At 46.7% G+C, this 17,131-nt stretch overlaps 1 protein-coding gene across 6 annotated transcripts in view; it reads right to left on the minus strand.

Annotated features, from left to right (window-relative positions):
* The window catches only part of DENND5B (DENN domain containing 5B), a 110,006-nt gene extending 93,236 nt beyond the window's left edge, over positions 1-16,770 (minus strand). For 5 of the 6 annotated variants that reach the window (XM_082765649.1, XM_082765652.1, XM_082765650.1 and 2 more), the window contains exon 1: positions 16,564-16,770. In XM_082765649.1, the coding sequence (XP_082621775.1) occupies positions 16,564-16,675 (112 nt within the window). In that variant the 5' untranslated portion in view covers positions 16,676-16,770. The remainder of the gene's footprint in view (positions 1-16,563) is intronic. The other variant, XM_082765653.1, reaches the window with a different exon arrangement.
* Between the last annotated feature and the right edge of the window lie 361 nt (positions 16,771-17,131).

The raw sequence follows: 17,131 nt of genomic DNA on the forward strand, positions 1-17,131 counted from the left end.
GAGATACGGACTGCTACTGAAGGTGGCCTTCCCTCAGCACAGGCACCACAAATTGGCTCAAAAATCACCCTGACAAAAAAGATTTCCTAATACTTTTGAGGATGGGACCTCCAAGGGCTATGGATGCACTCTTCACCTCTCAAGATGAAGCCACTTTTGGAGAATAAATGTGGAGGGGAATGAGCATGGAGGCTAGGAAGAGACATAAGAACTGGCCTGACTTCCCCGAGCTGCCAGGGGCTACTTCTCAGAAGTCTTAAGGCAACATTTGGCAGAGAGAACCAGGCCACTACATCAGAGGCAGTCATTTTATTCATTTAGTTCTCTCAAAGAGGAAAAAAAAAATAATCTTCCTCTATTCATCAGCTGCCTACACAAAAGAAAAGCCCTCCTCGCACAAGCAGCACTGGAGGCTCAGCGCAGAGCTCTGAGGAGAGCCAGGGCAGGGAACTGGAGCTTGTCATGCTGCTCACCAGCCAACAGCGGGCCGGAGGCAGGGCAGGCAATCCTGCACCCTACTTGTGGGACAAAGAAAAGGTGACTGAAGGAATGGCCAGACATACAGCACTTTGGCAACGAGGACAAGAGCCCCTGCACAGCTTGCCAGCCTCCTGCTAGCGGCTGGCAGCTGGCAGGAACAAAGAAGCTTGCTCAGTGGCAAGCAGCGTCATGCAGGCGGGTGCCCAAGTGCCCAGGATGGCCATACAGGGGGTGTAACTGGCACAGCACATGGGATTTTGTGTCTGGGGTGAGCGGAAGGTGCTGGCTTCTTTTGGCTGTCACCAGTCTTAGTGTGACATTCATCAACAGCGTATTAATTGCCACAAGGAGAGGAGCACTGCACTGCCTGCCCTGTTTTCAGCAATGTGCGTGTATAACACACATGTATATTGAGTGCACTCCTCCAAAAAATAGAAAAGCGCATCCAAACAGCGTTAAGGACGGGAACAACCTCCCATTCTCACTGCCCCTTTGCTCCTGCAGTGTTTTCCTCCACAAGCTGCCTCCTACCCCGGGGCATGCTCCCATCTCGCAGCAGAGCAAGGGGCAGCCCCTGTGTGGCTCAGCAGTGTTTCACCCTGTGCAGAGGGGCAGTAAGAGCGTCAGCCAAGAAACAGAAGGGGAAAGCACTAATTCGAAGGAAGGAACAGGAGAACTTTTTCCAGCTGTTAGCCTAGGGGCAGGAAAAGTTGCCCTGCTCTCCCTCTCCCACGTAGCTGGACTCCCATTAAGCTGCAGTTACACTGTGCACTGCTGCAGCTGAGCTTCTCCCTGTCCCAAAGTGACCTGGCAGCACTGCAGAGGAACAGGCACTGAAGCCAGCCCTTGGCCGTGCCATTGCATCAGGAGAGCAAGCAGCTCAATGAATGAGCCGAGCAGGTTGGGAGCCAGGGCCTCTTCATCAATGCTCACGGTCCCGTTTGTCTGCAGCTGGAAAGAGGAAAACCGCAGAGGCTCTGCTCATTATTTTCGCTAAGTCCTGCAGCAGGTTTCCTGCCCTCCAGACCTGGATTGCACAGCTCGATGCCCCCCCCAGTTGCTATACATAGAAACAATCAGCTAACAGGCAGGGTAACGCACGGTACATAAATAGATTGTACTTAGCAGCACGCTTAAGCCCTACAGGTAGGCCTGCCCTTTATTTAAGAGACTCTGCAGTGGAATCATTGCAGGAAAATAAGACTTTCTAGTTTGGGTTAAAGGGCACAGGGTGACCAACAGTTTTCTGTACTGAGAGCACAAGGTGCAACTTCATCCTGAGTGAAAAGACTGATGACTGCCGAGCGTTATTTCTTCTCCCATCTGTCCCTTACACGCTTACACGATAAAATAAATGCAAACCACTTGACTGCAGTCAGACTTGGCATTTCAGATAGCTTGGGTGGGGGGTGGACAGAAGAAGAGAACAATTGGGGGATGAATACATGCACTCTAAAACACAAGTAGTTCAGAAGACATCAGCCAGTCACTAATGAGATTTGGATGTCCAGCTTGCCCAGGGGAGGGGGGAAGGGGAGTCCTGCTATTAATAAACTGCTTCTGTTTGAAATTACAAGCTCAAACACAAAGGGTCAGCAGTTCTCTAGAAATAAAAAATAATAAATAATAATAAAAAAAAACCACAACTTTTTCAGCATGCAAGCTGCATCACTTCTTTACAAAAAACCTTGCTTTTAGAAACAGATGGCAGCCTGCAAGACCTACAAATCCTTTGTCTGGAGTGGCAAACTAGGCCCTATTGCCCATCAAAGTCAACCATCGCATTGTGAAGCACTGACCCTAACAAATCCATTATGTTTCTTTCTACCACAATGCTAAACCAGACAAAAATGAGTCAGACTTAATAGGAAGGGGTGAAGGATTTTAAATCCCTTTCCCCCTCCTCCCCACAGAAGTAATGCCACTGGGGAGAGCCCCTGCCGCCCCTTCACTGAGGGGCAGTGCCCCCATTTGGGCCAGGCAGCTCTGAAGAGGACGGGTTTGGGTTTGAAGCATTTATGCAGCTCAATGCAATGGCTTTGAAGTCAGCAGCCTCCGCCAGCCCAACTACCCACACAGTCAAGAGTGAATATCCAGAGCAGGAAAGCAAGGCCCTTACAGTAGGTGAATAATTAGGGCTGAGGTGCTTTGTAGTTTCCCAGCCCTCCCTTTCCAGTGCTGCCAAAGCACACAGACGGGAAGAGCCCTTTACAGGTAGCTGCAGGGAAGAGAACACAACTGTTTCTCTCCCGTTTCTCCTGCGTCAGCTGAGCCCAGGCAATGGAAAGGAAAATGTGAAGTGACAGGAGCGCATATCAAAGGAGATGCTGCCTTCAGCTGAGGGAGGAAACGAGGCAGAAGCCTGCTGAGGAGGTGACGGACGGGGCGATAGTTGGTAAAGGAGAGAAAAGCCTTTGCCTCGCTGTGGGTTTTTGGTACAGCTTGATGCACAAAGGGAAATACCCATCGCCGGCACCATGGGCAGACACCTCCCAGCAAGAAATACTTCTGTCAAAGAGAAAATCTTGCTGAAAAACAGTGGGTGCGGATTACAAATGATCCAGCTGCTTTCATCCTGCATATTTAAAAACAAGATACAACAAAAAAGGCAGTGTCCTCAGGGCAACTCATCGGTTGGATTTTTCACACACTCATAGAAATTGCCCCCCACCCCCCTTTACCAGTTTTCTTGGGCATAAAACAATCTCTCAAGGACATGGCAACAATGACGCCGAAATTCAAAGTGCTGAGATCAAACACATGAAGCTGATGCTCATTACAGCTAAATTATGTCATCTATCTGCGGGCTCAAGCTTATTCTTTAAGACAATACAACAGTCATATTAATCACAGCCATTGTGCATTGCTTGGAAGACGCCTAGAAAGCTAAAGAATGCAGCTGAGATTTATTATCCTACAATGCCAGAGCTAATGACACGGTTTTCTCCTTGGTATCTTTCTGCTTGTGGTTTGCCACCTGTTTGCACCAGAGGACCTGAACCAAAGATGTGCTGGCCCTGGAGGCTGGTGCTTGTGCTGTAACTGCTCCAGCAGAACACCACTGAGCCATGAGGAGGGGCTGCTTCGGGGGCAGCTGGTGGGCAGATTATTCATGTAAAGCTGTTATTTTTCTTAAGTTTTAAACTTCCAGTTCCTTTTCGTGTTTTATGTGGAGAAAAGGTACGCCACCGAGCCTCCGCGTGAGCATAAACGACTCGCTGCGCCCTTCCTAAAGTTCGTGTGAAGATGCGTGCCATGACCAACACAGCGATGCGTTTGAGCAGTCTGTCTGCTGGCAGCATTCTTCTGAGTTTGCATTTTCTTCTATAAATATTTAACATACAAGAACTGTTCATGTTACCCACTTTGCCCGAAGTGTTTTGACAGCCATGCTCACCCCATGACAATGATGCTCTATTTAACACTGCAGCTGCAGACAGGAGGATTTGGTTTCGGTTTTATGCAATATTGTGAAACCCATGACCTCATCCAAAATAAACCAGATAATACATTTTTAAGGAGTAGAATTTAAATGTGTAGGAAGGACAATTATCAGTAAGCCACTACAAAAAAAAAAAAAAAAAAAAAAAAAAAAAACGAAAAAAAAAAGAAAAACAAATTTAAGTCGTGACTGCAGGAGCTTGCTTAAATTCAGCTAGAATCCCCTTCTTATTAAACGTATTTAGGAAATGACAGTAAGCTTTTCCAGGGCTGCTTGTCTCTAAGTAGCCTTCTGATAGGGTTTCTCTGAAGGCTGGGATAATTTTCAAACTTTCTGGACCACAAATTATTGTTGACTCTCAGAGACTTCTGTGTGCTTTTACTAAGCGCTTAACTGAACCCACAAAAAAAGAGCCAAATACTCGGCAGACCACTCGTCTCCCTGAGGGAGGTTTGGCCACACCAGCCCTCAGAGAAACTAAGACTCAACACAGTCTAGCAGCGAGTAACCAAGAGTCAGCCCCTCACAGCTGATGAGGTTCACAAAGTTTTTCAGATGGAGAGAGTTCAGGGCAACAAAACCTGAAGACTTAAATAGCCCACACAGAACAGTTCTGCTGCTATGAGTGATGTGGAGATGTGTTTTAAAGTGCTCACTTTAGCAGGGAATCACTTAAGTGATTACTTAGAAAAAAATATATGAAGGTAATATAAGAAAGAAACCGAGTCAGCCACGTTTATCCTTTCCACACGGACACTACCAATGCAACCCCGGCCTGCTCTGCCAGAAACCCTACAGCTATTTCCTCACTCTGCTACCAGGAGGCTCAGCGATAAGGTATTTTCAGGAGACACCTAACAGGCCCAAGCTATGGTTTTCAAACCAAGTCCCTATGTTAGCCCTGGCTCTGCAGCAACCCAGAGGCACCCTCAGCTGCCGGCACTCGCCTATTAAAAGCCTGCTGAGAGCGTGGAGCGGTGCCACTTTGGGATGAGCAGGTTAATCAGGCGCGGCCTGCCAGCCGCCCGCCGCACTGCAGAGCAGTGCTACGTCCTTTCAGGCCGCTTCAGTGGCCGGCCTCAGCTGAATACGGACATTTAGTTCAAAGACAACTCATAAACGTGGAGCAATTAGCTGTACGTCTTGCACTGCCTTTTACTGGAGTTACGCACTCAAAACTCAATGTACTCAACACGGTTTTATGACCCCTTACGCATCACTGAGAATTCAGATCTTGGTTGTTAACAATATTATCAGATGGGTCACAATAGCTTTTTTAAACAACAGCAAAGCGTAAGGAAGAGCTGGTTTGTTTTTAAATGTAGGAAGAAGGAAGATTGGGAAGTTAAAATGTACAGAGCCCTCTTCCCCAGCACTTTCTGCTTCTGTATCTCCCTTTCACTGCATTTTGAGAAAAAAAACAGTTTTCCATAGACACATTTCTTGGATGCAATAGCACCAACAGAGCCAAGTACCTACAACTTTTCACTGAATTTGGGGAAGGCCTCAGACCCAGCAGGCAACCACCCTCACACTGCCATTAGTTGACAAACCTGGCTTTGCTCCCACTGCCCATTATCACGCTGCAGGTGCTGTGTTGCTCCCCTAATGAACACCCCTCATGTGGGACTGAGAGGGAAAGACCAAGGAAAATGGCATTAAACACGGCAGCATGGTTTCACAGATCTGGGTGAAGGCACTAGGTGTATGCCAGGGCAGAAATTTGGGTCCTCTTGCAGCTAGCTCCTTTTGTCCACACCAGCCCATTAGCTCTTCTTGCTCCTACTTCCCTCTCCATACCTTGAGTGGTCCTGGACCCCAGGCCAGCAGACAGGCAGGGGACAACACACGTACCCTGTGCTCGGGGCCTGGCTATGTGGCTACCATTAGCCCAAAAATAAATCAAAAATCTCCCTCTCATTTCAATTTTACCTCTGACAAAGTTAAAATGTGGGTTCAGTAACTGGTAGATAAGGATACAGATTTCTTTTGGGCTTTGTGTGGTTTCTGTATTAAAGAAGAAAACAAAACAAAACAAAACAAAAAACAGGCTAGTGTGATCACATTATCAATCACACAAACCTTAGTTTTGAGTGTGAGACTACCACAACATCACCAACACAGATGGTCTGCTGCCAAGTGTAAACTTCCCTTTTTAGCTATTCAGTACACTGCAAGCAAGTGCTAGGACAGAAGTCATTGTCATGAAGTGCTGACAAAATATTAGCCGATGACTGAAACCCAAGACGGGTTTTGAATTGCAAATAGTTTTCAGATCTAAAACGCTATCAAATACAATAGATCTTGGGCACTCCGCTGCAGCAGTTGCTGTGAGTAATTCATTCTCAGCTCTAGACAAGACCTGAATTTGTGCATTTTCTCCCCAGCACCTGGACAGATGCCTTACAACACTAGCACAGACCTGCAGGCAAGGAGCATGAATGCATCCCGGCCACAAGACAAGACATTTGCTCATTCTTATTCCTGCTGAAAGCACAGGAGCTGAACTAACAGGGGCCCTGAGCCCCGGGTCACAGCCAGGGCAGGCGCGCCAGGGACCTCGGCTCTTCCTCACCTGCTGACCGGGACAAAGCATGGCTGAGGGGTCTGTGCTCATTAAGGCAGGGTTTTCATGGGAAGTTCAGCAAGCATTAAGCTAGAGGTTTTTTTTGTTGGTGGTGATTTTTTTTTTTTTTAAAGCAGTGTGTTAGACTGAGCTCTTTCTTTCCTCTCCCAACTCCCAACCCTGCAGGCAGCTCCAAGAAGAAAGGAAACAAAGACACAGGCATAGGAACTATAGAAGTTATTAACCAGAACGGCTATTGTTAAAGTTAACATCTTGCACCACCGTTCATTCCCCTTTCTCTAAGGATGACATAAAACGACAGCTACAGCTGCCTCACCCTATGCAGATGTTCATATTCATACAGGAAAAAATGCTTGCTTAATTCCTTACACTGGGATTCTTTAGTTCTTAGTCAGTCCTCAATTTAAGATAGCAACATTAGACCACATATCCCTGCTTGAATTATGACAGTCAAACAACATCTGTTATCACACTTGCTAAAGCCAGAAAGAGTCAACATATTTGCAAATGCTAGTAAGACAAGCCTACCCAGAGTAGCATCATCTTGGGAAAAGGCTAGACACGTGATCCATCTGTGCTGAAGAGCTGCTATGTTGATTTCCAGAGAAAATATTCTCCCTTGGCAGATTCATAGCAGTAGTCATTAGAGACAAAGGTTGACAACCTGCAAAGGGGTGCACTGAAGATGCTTTAATACCATTCTTCTGAGCTTTGACATTCTTGAAGTGTTTACAAGGCAAAATGTACAGGAGAATGCACCATTCAAAGCTCTGCAATGAGGCATACATCCGTGATCAGTAGTTTTACAAAGAACCTGACAGCTCTTAAGCATTGTAAGTCATGACCTGGCATCTCATATTCATTTATTACACAAAGGTGGTGGTTTTCTTTTCTCTCTCTCTCTATTTTTTTTATTTTTTTTTTTGTTAATGGAATGTGAGGATTCTGCCCCCAAATACTCCATGCAGTGTACCTACAAATTATTACACTGGAAGAATAAACCACATGAGAATGCACAACATCCACATGACAAGAGGTCCCATCCAAGAACCTGTGACACGGCCCTCTCACTCTCCTACACCAGACAGAATCACAGCGGTGTCAAGGTCTACGTTAACAGAGCTGTTGCTTTGTTTTTCAGCATAAAATTATACTTAATTTCAAATTCATGTCAGAGTATTGCTTAGCATAAAGCAAACAAGAATATCAAGTGGGAATACTGATGGAAAAACAGTACTGTGTGAATAACTAACTAATCAACAAAGCATCCCCTCCCTCAATGAAAAGCCAAATATTTACCCAATTGTATATTGCATTCTTTACTCAAATACTTCATAGTTTGAATTAAATAAATAAATAAATAAACAAAAGCTTTCTCTTTTCTCTTTCCAGAATGTCTCACGGGAGTGCAGAGGGCACAGAAGGTATTCACACCATTGGAACAGATTCCTCTCAGCAGCAACCTGGACACAAAGCCAGGGAGGTGGGATCCTGCACCAGGGCTGGGGCATCAGCCTCCAGGGCAGCAAGAACCTGGCCTCTGGATCCTGCCAGGCATCTCCCACCAGCATAAGCAATACATATTTGGACCGTGGCAGTGTCTTCCTCTCCCAGCAGGCTCCAGCCACATCCAGGACACCAGTCAGTCAAAAGCAGGCTGCTCAGCCCATTTGATGACCGTTTCACTGAAAAATTACAAGTTCAGTGAGCGCTTGGTTTCATCGTGTCATTACAAACAGCTCTGCCCTCTTGTCTTTCAGTCACAAGGCATCAGAAGCGCATTTTGCACCTGAGCAGCCCAATGTAAGAACCATCCAGTGACACTTGCTTGTACCTTGTAACTATAGTTACTGCTAACACCGGTAACATTGCACTGCATGCCTATCACTTTGCACATGAAGATAGCTGTGCATAGAAATGAGCATATATATAGAAGCTGAAGAAAAAAATGCAAATTTATACAAATAATTTCAACCATCCATGAAAAGCTGCAGCCACTACACACCCACAACAGTCGAGCTTTTTATTTCATTTTTTTTAAATCCTGTCATTGTTTACACAGAATGGTATTTCGGATTAGGCCCCCTCACCCTTCCACATGTTAGTCTTTAACATGACAAGAGAATACCAAGGAGGGGGTGGAAAGAGGATTCTGGCCTTCATGCTGTGCAACCTACCGCTCACACAGCTTCAAAGCCCCATTTGACATACAGCTTGTTTAAACAACAACAAAAAATCGCTACCAGCTCCAAGAACTATTGCAATTTGATGAATAATATTACTGTAAAGCAAAGCCAAGTTCATGCTCTGAGAAGGGAGAACAAGCTCATTCTCCAAGAGTGATGTTGCCCCGAACACAAAACAAGAATTGATGATGGTTTTGTATGTGATTTACGTTTATTCTTCACTCAGAAAAAGTTTTTGATGCAGATCCACAAAACCCAAACATAACTCCCCCCCCGCCCCGTATTCTATTTTGCCAAGAGTTAATTCTTGCACTGTCACTCAAAGCAGGCCACGGACGTCTAGCAAAACCCTTCAGCCTACTCTACAGAACATACATATTACCAAGGCAATTTCCATTTCACTCTTTAAGCATCTGTTTTGATGTTTTGAGTTATTTTTAATGGATTTGGTTGCTATGTAGAGAAATGAGGAAGAAGCAAAACCCCACACCCTGAAGGAACATGGCTTGACACTTCCAGCAAGACATGTTCATCAAGCCTAGGATACCCCAACAAAAAAGCTCCCCGTTTAGATACAATGATCAGACAGCTGAGCAAAACTGTTTGACTCCAAACACAGAGCATCAATTAAGCTGTTTATATTTTCATACTGGTAACGTAACAGAAGCTTCTTCCAGGCATCCCAATATCTGACACCTCAGCAGTCTGAGGCACATTAGTCATCTCCCAAGTATGTCTTATTGTGATGACCCATCGCCATTTCTTCCCTAATTATTTCTGAGATTATCTATATGGCTAATGTGACTAAGACCCACTCTTTCCTGACCAAAATTGTTTTTCCTCCATGTAGCTTTTCCTACCATAAGAATTTTTTTACTGTTCTTTGGTCAAGAGGTAGATAATGAAGGGGGGGAAAGGGGGAGGGAGTAGGAATTGAATGCTATTAACACCCACGAGCTTTATTTATTTTAACTGCTACTGTTCTTCTCCATACACAGGAGATCTGGCTGAACAAGCTACTTAAAATCACCTTTCCACATATCTAAGTGGTCATACATGACCACAAATAGCAAGAAGTGCCATAGCATTAACTGGATCAAAGTGCAGACGGTGTTTATTTGTTCTTCCGTTCACATTTCTCCTTCACTCCAGTGCTCGTTGCACCAGACCAGCAGCTGCAGCAGGGAGCAGCGTGCCAGCTGTGCATCCAGCATCACCTGCAAGAGCCACACGTTTGCCAGCAAGCTCCGGGGACTAGCTGGCATTCAGGACAGCTTGATTAGTCCATGACAAACAGGTGAAAAACGGCAGGCAAGAGAGCTGCAACATCCTCACGTTACTGGCTTGCGTGCACCACCACATTTCCCGGTGCCAGTTGTTTTGGAGGTGTTTCTGCGGCGAGCTCTGCGCCTGCACAGCAGAGGCCTGGGCACGATGTCAGGGCGCTGGCACGGCTCCTGCAGCACTGGCGCGTTGCTGGCGAGTACAGAAAGGCTTCTCGGGCAAACAGCTGAGCAAAGAAATCAATACTACAGTCACGCACCGCCCTTAGCAGTTCTGGTGTATGCCCTGTCTCTGCTCCAGCAGGCCTCGCCGTCAGAGAGGCGTATGTCGCTTTCCTCAGGTGCCACCACCCGCGGGCACTGTGAGGAGCACCATGGAGGTGGACGTTGACCCAGGAGCCTTCTCTACTGCCAAAGGCACCTTTAACTCCTGCACAGGCTTGAAAACACCATCTTTCCCCACATCCCACCAACATCCAACTGCAACGAGGCCCCGCTAGGCCCAGCCGGGTGCCGGCACTGTCGCCTTTCCACACTCTTCTTCTGGGGCAGGTCCTGGGCTCTGCCAGCCCCAGGGACACCACCCCTCACCAAGTGACACCCTGCAGAGCTGCCAGGGTGGGGATGGGTGACCCCAAGCACGACATGACATGATACGGACTGGATTCAGGCCATTCCTTTAAGGGACAGCAGCTCAAATGCTGCGCCTGCAAGCACTTTGGTGGCACTGCGGTTTACACTATGTGAAGTGAAAAGGCTCCATGCCGCAGTATTAAGAGATCTGTTACTACAGTTTTCACTTTGCACAAAAAAAACCACCCTCACTTACAGTGGCATACCTTCTACTGTGCTACTGCGGCAGCCCCTGGCAGTGAAAAAGCCTTCTGAGAGTACGAGAGGGCTTAGCTGAAGTGGAAATTAAAACAGCAGCTTATTGGGCAAGGGAAGAACACGAAATTCTTTTTGGTTTAGCGTTAGTGAGTCGGTGCTATTGATACAGATACTTTTCCAACCCAATCAATTGGTTGGCTCCTTATTTTCAAAGGAATACAAGATAAAAACTCAAAGAAAGCAAACGTATAATAGAAGGGTTACACCATGGGGAGAGAAGCATTTAAATCCAGTGTCTCTCTGGCTTATATGAAGATAGAGAATGAAGGCTTTATTACTAAAGCATATTAACACATCACAGCCGTTAGCAATTCCACAAATGGTCTGTTATCTGACGAAACAGGAGAGTCACTCCTTGTTGAAGGTTACTGTAACTGGCAGCGATGCTTGTCAATAATATTGGCAATTCTTTATAAGGACACTGTTTCCTTTGGCTGCAGAAATTATCCTACAGTAGCTAAGTCTGCATTGTATAATTCAGAAATCTATAGAAATCAATATGTGGTGTTACAATAGAATTCTGTTCTTCCCCAGTAGCAAAAAATCCAATCCAAACCCAATCCAAATCCAAAAAATCCTCTGAAGATGCAGAAGAGAGCAGAAACATTAATTTCAGAGCTGAGCCAAGGCTGTGTGGCAGCAGAGCTATCTCCACAGTCCCTTTAACTAGAACAACAACAGTTTTCTTACGCAGATCAAAATCAAAATATTTGATTTTATGTTAACAAAATACTAACACAACTTAGTTTTCTATCAAACAGGTTTCCTAAATGTATAGCCTGTGTTTCCTCATTTATTCTTACAAATTACCAAGAAAGTTAGTTTGATAAGCCAGCTACTCCATCCAATCCCTCATCCATAGAAGTTGCATGTTCCAGCCACAAAGCCAGAAGATGTAGTGCTGCATCTGAGCATCTCCTCTTAGAGAAGTGGGGTGGGAGGAACACAAGATTTCCATCGCATCCACCAGCACTGTAATGATCAGAAATCCTGAGCAACCTACTACAACTGCTTCTGAGGTGCCTGTTAAGGTATGTTTAGTTGTACATGAGACATCTTCTCCTCAACCAGTACTAGTTTCATCCTTATCCAGGTTACTTAACCAGGACAATGCATGTTTTGCATCACTCTGGACCGTACTTAAAAAATGAAAAGCAAAACTCCCGTAGCCTGCTTTTCATTTGTCACAACCAAGTAAGTCATGAACAGGAACTGCAACTGTTTAGACATTCCTTGGTCAAGGGAAATTTATCTGTATTTCCAGTAAACTAGGAAAAAACCCAATCACTTATTTTGAGAAAGGTCACGTACATGAGAAGTTGCATCACTGTAGCAACGCCACTACATTTTCCCCTTCGAAGCCTGGCACTCCGCTGTGACCTGGCACGAAGGAAGTCAGATGGAGGAAGAGCCGCGCGAGCTGCGTCAGGCTGTGCACCGCAGGAGCATGCAGGTGCCAAGTGCACACAAGAAATAAAAAGGCTTTTGCCTTTCTAAAAATAAGAGCCTGCTAGACAAGAAGCACAGTTAGCCAGACTGCAAGGCACACTGTTTGTTTTTTGTCATTATGGGCTCAGATAATGTTTCACTGATGGAGGAAATTAATTATCAACGTCTGGATATTTATAGCAAGAGGCAGAAGTATTGTTTATTTTCCCCAAGACACTCGACATGCCCCGTTAGCAGGGCCAGTGAGCCCTCCCAGCAACTGCTTGGCTGGTCACAGCAAGAAAATAAATAGCTGGTCTTAAAAGCAGTGAAGCTCCCTACAGCTTTATAGTATAAATTGACCCAGGATGCTACGACACTGAATCCAAAACTAGACAATGCGAAGTATATTGCTAGACAAGGTACAATAACTCGAAATTCTCCTAATTACAAAGTATTACCTCGATACCATGCTCCATGCTTGAGGTTTACGCATGGAAAAAGCTACAAAACATCACATTTTACACAGCTACTACAACTTCAGCAATATTCACATTCCTAAACACAGAAGACATCATCCAACGCAGCCCTTCAGGCCTCACTTCTATGCTGGTTTACTACACCCTCACTTTAACCACATCTTCTCTCCCTCCAAACTGCTCCATTAGCATCCACTCCGTAGCATCCTCTGCAGAGCTCAGACCTTTTCCTCTAATTGGGAACAAAATACCCACCTGTAATTCCCTCTCTACTTTCTTCCAGAACCCGAAATTATTTCCCTCACTAAAAGACATCTCATTGTCTTTAACTGACTCTCAAGTACTTGGGATTTTTTCCCTACGTTACAGTATTTAGAATTTGTATGCAACTCTTTAACAAGGTACTACAAAGTTTAATATGTTATCAAAGCAAAACATAATGGCGGCTACAGGCAGAAAAATCTTATGCCTTGCACACGTGCTTAAATTTTATATAATATGACAAACTATTAATAAACTGTTTTTCTTTTAATAAACTGCTCTTCTTTGAGGCAACAAAATATTTACTACAATGCGTTTGTTTAAGCACATGCAATTCCAGCGCTGATGGTCTCAAGATGACTTTACCTGGAGAAGGAGGTATGAATATGAAAACAAACTGAAACATATTTTCCATCAGCCCTGAACACAAGAGAGAAACTTCCTTCATCCTATTTTAATGGAGCTCAACAGGAAGCAGAAACTAATACTGAAATTTTCATGCTTTTCAAGATATTTCATGTCAAATAAACTGCTTTTCTTTCCCGACCTCTCCAAATATTAAGTGCCAAGAAATCCTTAGATAGTTTCCTTTCTTCCCTCAAGTCCCTAGATTTTTTTCTTCCATCCTTGACCGAGAGCTCTGTGCTAGTGCCACAAGTGTTTGCCAGCATTATAACCCATACGCTACTGTGCTGCATGCCTGGATATACCGCCAAGTCAAGCAATAGGTGGACAGCTTTCAAACAAACTGACCTAAAAACCAAAATGACGTCACTTGAAAAGTCAGCTGTGGAGTAGTTTCCTATATTAAAAAAGAAAACAAAATACACCGCAAAATAATACACATGCAAAAGTGAGAAAAAAATCTAAGCAAAATGAATCATTTGCATGATGGAAAATTCTCATCTACCAAATGTATATTAAGCACTTAGCATCTGCAGGAGCACCTATAGAGCAAGTCACTCTTCCCTAAAAGCATGTAGAGACCTTGTCAACCTTTAAAACCTTGACTGTACTTCATTTTGTGATTAAACATAGCAACCCTACAAAAAGAATTTGAAAGCCTCACAAGGGCAGTTATTTGTGCTGCCTCCAAGAGAGACGTCGAACATTTTGCTTCACACCTGACGCATAAATTTACAGATTTGTTTCTATTATTTTTTTAACTGCAAAGTCTTTGTGCAGAGGGAGAATTTGGGTTTAAGTTGTTGGGCAAGGAAAGCCTTCCTGTGCACCTCGAGCTGCTCCCAGCACAGGTCAGGCAGCTCCAGCTGACACCATGGCTGCCTCACCCGCAGCTCCTCCGCGCCTTTGCTGATCACCAGCCAGTCCATCTGGAAACCAAAAACCCCATGAGGATTTTGTAACTTCTGCTTCTCCGCTCACAGAACAGGCCCTGGGGCCTCTGTCTCGTCTCGCTCCTCTGCTCAGTGCTCAGGTCTGGCGCAGTTCGATGTGCTCGAGCCTTATTCCAGCAAGGTGCTTTGTGTACTGCGGCTGCTAAGGGACTTGCACGGTTTGAGATACGCAGGTTCTTAATTACTTTTTTGCTAAATTAGGGATGATCTGCGTGACAGCTTAAGCGATGGCAGCTCTTCACCAAAGGCATGACTTCCCTCAACAGCTTCTTTAAGCACAAGGCTAGTAAGATGGAAAGCTATCACAGCTACATAATTCAACACCAAGATAACAGGCTTGTTTCTTTCCAGAAAGCATTGTAAAAGCATTTTTAGAAAGCAACAGCCTCATTTGTGGGTGTCCTGTGACACAACAGCCTTTCTGTTCCTCAAGCATCTCTCTCCCTGCGTATTCCGATTATGATTTCAATCCTGGTAGCTCAGTTTTTGAAACCTGTAACAGACAGATGAGATCTCGCTGGTGCCTGCCTATAGTGGCATTAATACTCCCCAAGGTTTAACAGAAATGTCTTCTCAGCTGCATCTAAAACCAGAGTTAATTTCTCCATGGCTGCATTACATTTGTGGCTCCCAGCACTGCCTGTTCTTCTCCGACGTTTCCAAGTACTGAGCTCCCAGCTGATAGCAGAGAGCTCTTGTCACAAGTCCCTAAAAATATAACACTGCTCAGTGGTAATATGAAGTCCCACCATTGTTCCTGTTACTCCAGTTCTTCCTCTACCATATCCCAACCTCCTTAAGCACTGAAGATGCCTCCAAAATTGGCATTACCCAAAAGTTTTTGCATGCTTAAACCATATCTTTAGCTTTAAAATCAGATACGCGTTGCTGGAAGTTTGGCTAAACCTCCTAAATTGCCGTGGAAGACACAGAACTACGACACTGTATGGACCAAAAGCGTTCATCTGCCCTTGAACAGTGCTCCCCAAGAGCACGTTGGTTTACCCTACTGTGAAACGGAGCAGAAATGAGCAAAAGACAGGTTTTTAAAAATACAGGTAGTCACCAGGGAAGGCACAGCCTGCTAGCCACCACTGCTTTAAAAATAGCCTCTTTTCAGAACAACGAGTTAGAAATGACTCAAAATTCAAGTTCCTGAAACCCCAATAGGTCGTGTTATGCAAATCCAACCCTGCGTGCCATCAGCTGGGAGAAGGCTCATGAGCCAGGAGATCTCTATTAAGAGCACTAAAGCCAAACCGTGATCGCAGTCACGGGCACATGTTAAAAACCACACGGCTCAAAGACCACTTGGCTCAGGCATCAAGTCTGAGACCCCGACTTCCTCGAACGCGTGCTCCATGCAAAGACCGTGGGGAAGGCTACGGGTCCGGGGAAGTCGGGTGCCCTGATCTGCCCCCCTTTTGCAGCCCACAGACAGATGAACTTCAACCGGGGCACGCTGATGGGCGACGCAGATGGCGACTCCTGCTCTTACACAACCGGGAGGCGCCGCGCTCCTGCCGCAGCCCAGCGCACGCCTCGCCGGGACCCTCGGGTGGGCACGGCTGTGGGGTGCTCCCCATACCCACAGCATGGGTACAAATGGGCAGCAAAGCGCAAATCCCGACTCCAGGAGGAAGCGTTTAGCATCCAAGCACTGAAGTCCCGTTACCGAGCTTCTCGTCAATCTGATTTTACCTGTTAAAAAAAAAAAAAAAAAAACGGCTTAAACGCTTCCTTCTGAGCACAGCGCCGTCTGGGGGGGGGATGCCGCCTTCTCCCCGCACAAGCCTGCCCAAATCGGGCGGTGGGCACTGACCATCCGAGCGGATGAGTTAGCACCGCCACGACCCCATCGCCACAATTTCCCTTGGCTCCGTGACACCTCCGGGGGCGGAGGCCGGCTATTTTTGAACAGCTAACCACCAAACGCAATAAAATAATAATAAAAAAAAGGCAAAAAGACGCGATCCCATTCATTTCCTCAGCTCCCCCCATACCCGAACCAGGGCCGAAGACGCCGTCTCCCGGCCGCGCTGCGGCGCGGAGCCCCCCCGGCTGCCTCCCCCCGGGGCGGTGCCGGCTTTGGAGCGGGGGGGGGGGGAGGGTGCAGGGACATTTTGCAGCAGCCCCCCGACCCCAAAGAGCCCCGCAGCCCCCCTCACCTGCCAGCTCGTCGGGCTCCAGCCCGCTCTCCGCGTCGATGCCGCAGAGCACGAAGTAGTGGGCGAAGCGGCAGGGCGCCGCGCCGGGCCCGGGGGCGCCGCTCCCGCTCATCCCACCGGGGGTGGCGGCTCCGTGTGGGTGCCGCAGCGCTCACGGAGCCCCCCGTCCCTGTCCCCGTCCCCAAATCCCCGTCCCCGGCGGCTCGCAGGCCGCGGCGGGCGGGCACCGAGCGGCCCCGGCCCCGCCGTCAGCTGAGGGGGGCGGGAGGAGCGGGCGCACCGCCCCCGCGGGGCTTTTAAAGCCTGCCCGGCCCCCCCCTGCTGCTGCTGCCCGGCCCCGAGGGGAGCTGAGGGGCTCCGGGGGGGTGAGGGGGTCCTAAAGCATCTCTTCATGGCCTGACGGACTGGGGTTTGACAGCCCTTCTGGCATATCCAGGAAGGAATCGGCGTGATTTTAGCCCCGTTCCTGTGAGCCCTGCGGTTATCGTCACCCCACGCCAAAGCACTAGCTGATCTGCTTTTAAAAGGGTAGGGTTGTGAATCACAAAATCACTCAATGTGCAGTTTC

Source organism: Aythya marila, assembly GCF_965140915.1.
Source record: "Aythya marila genome assembly, chromosome: 1".
Classification (NCBI taxonomy): domain Eukaryota; kingdom Metazoa; phylum Chordata; class Aves; order Anseriformes; family Anatidae; genus Aythya; species Aythya marila.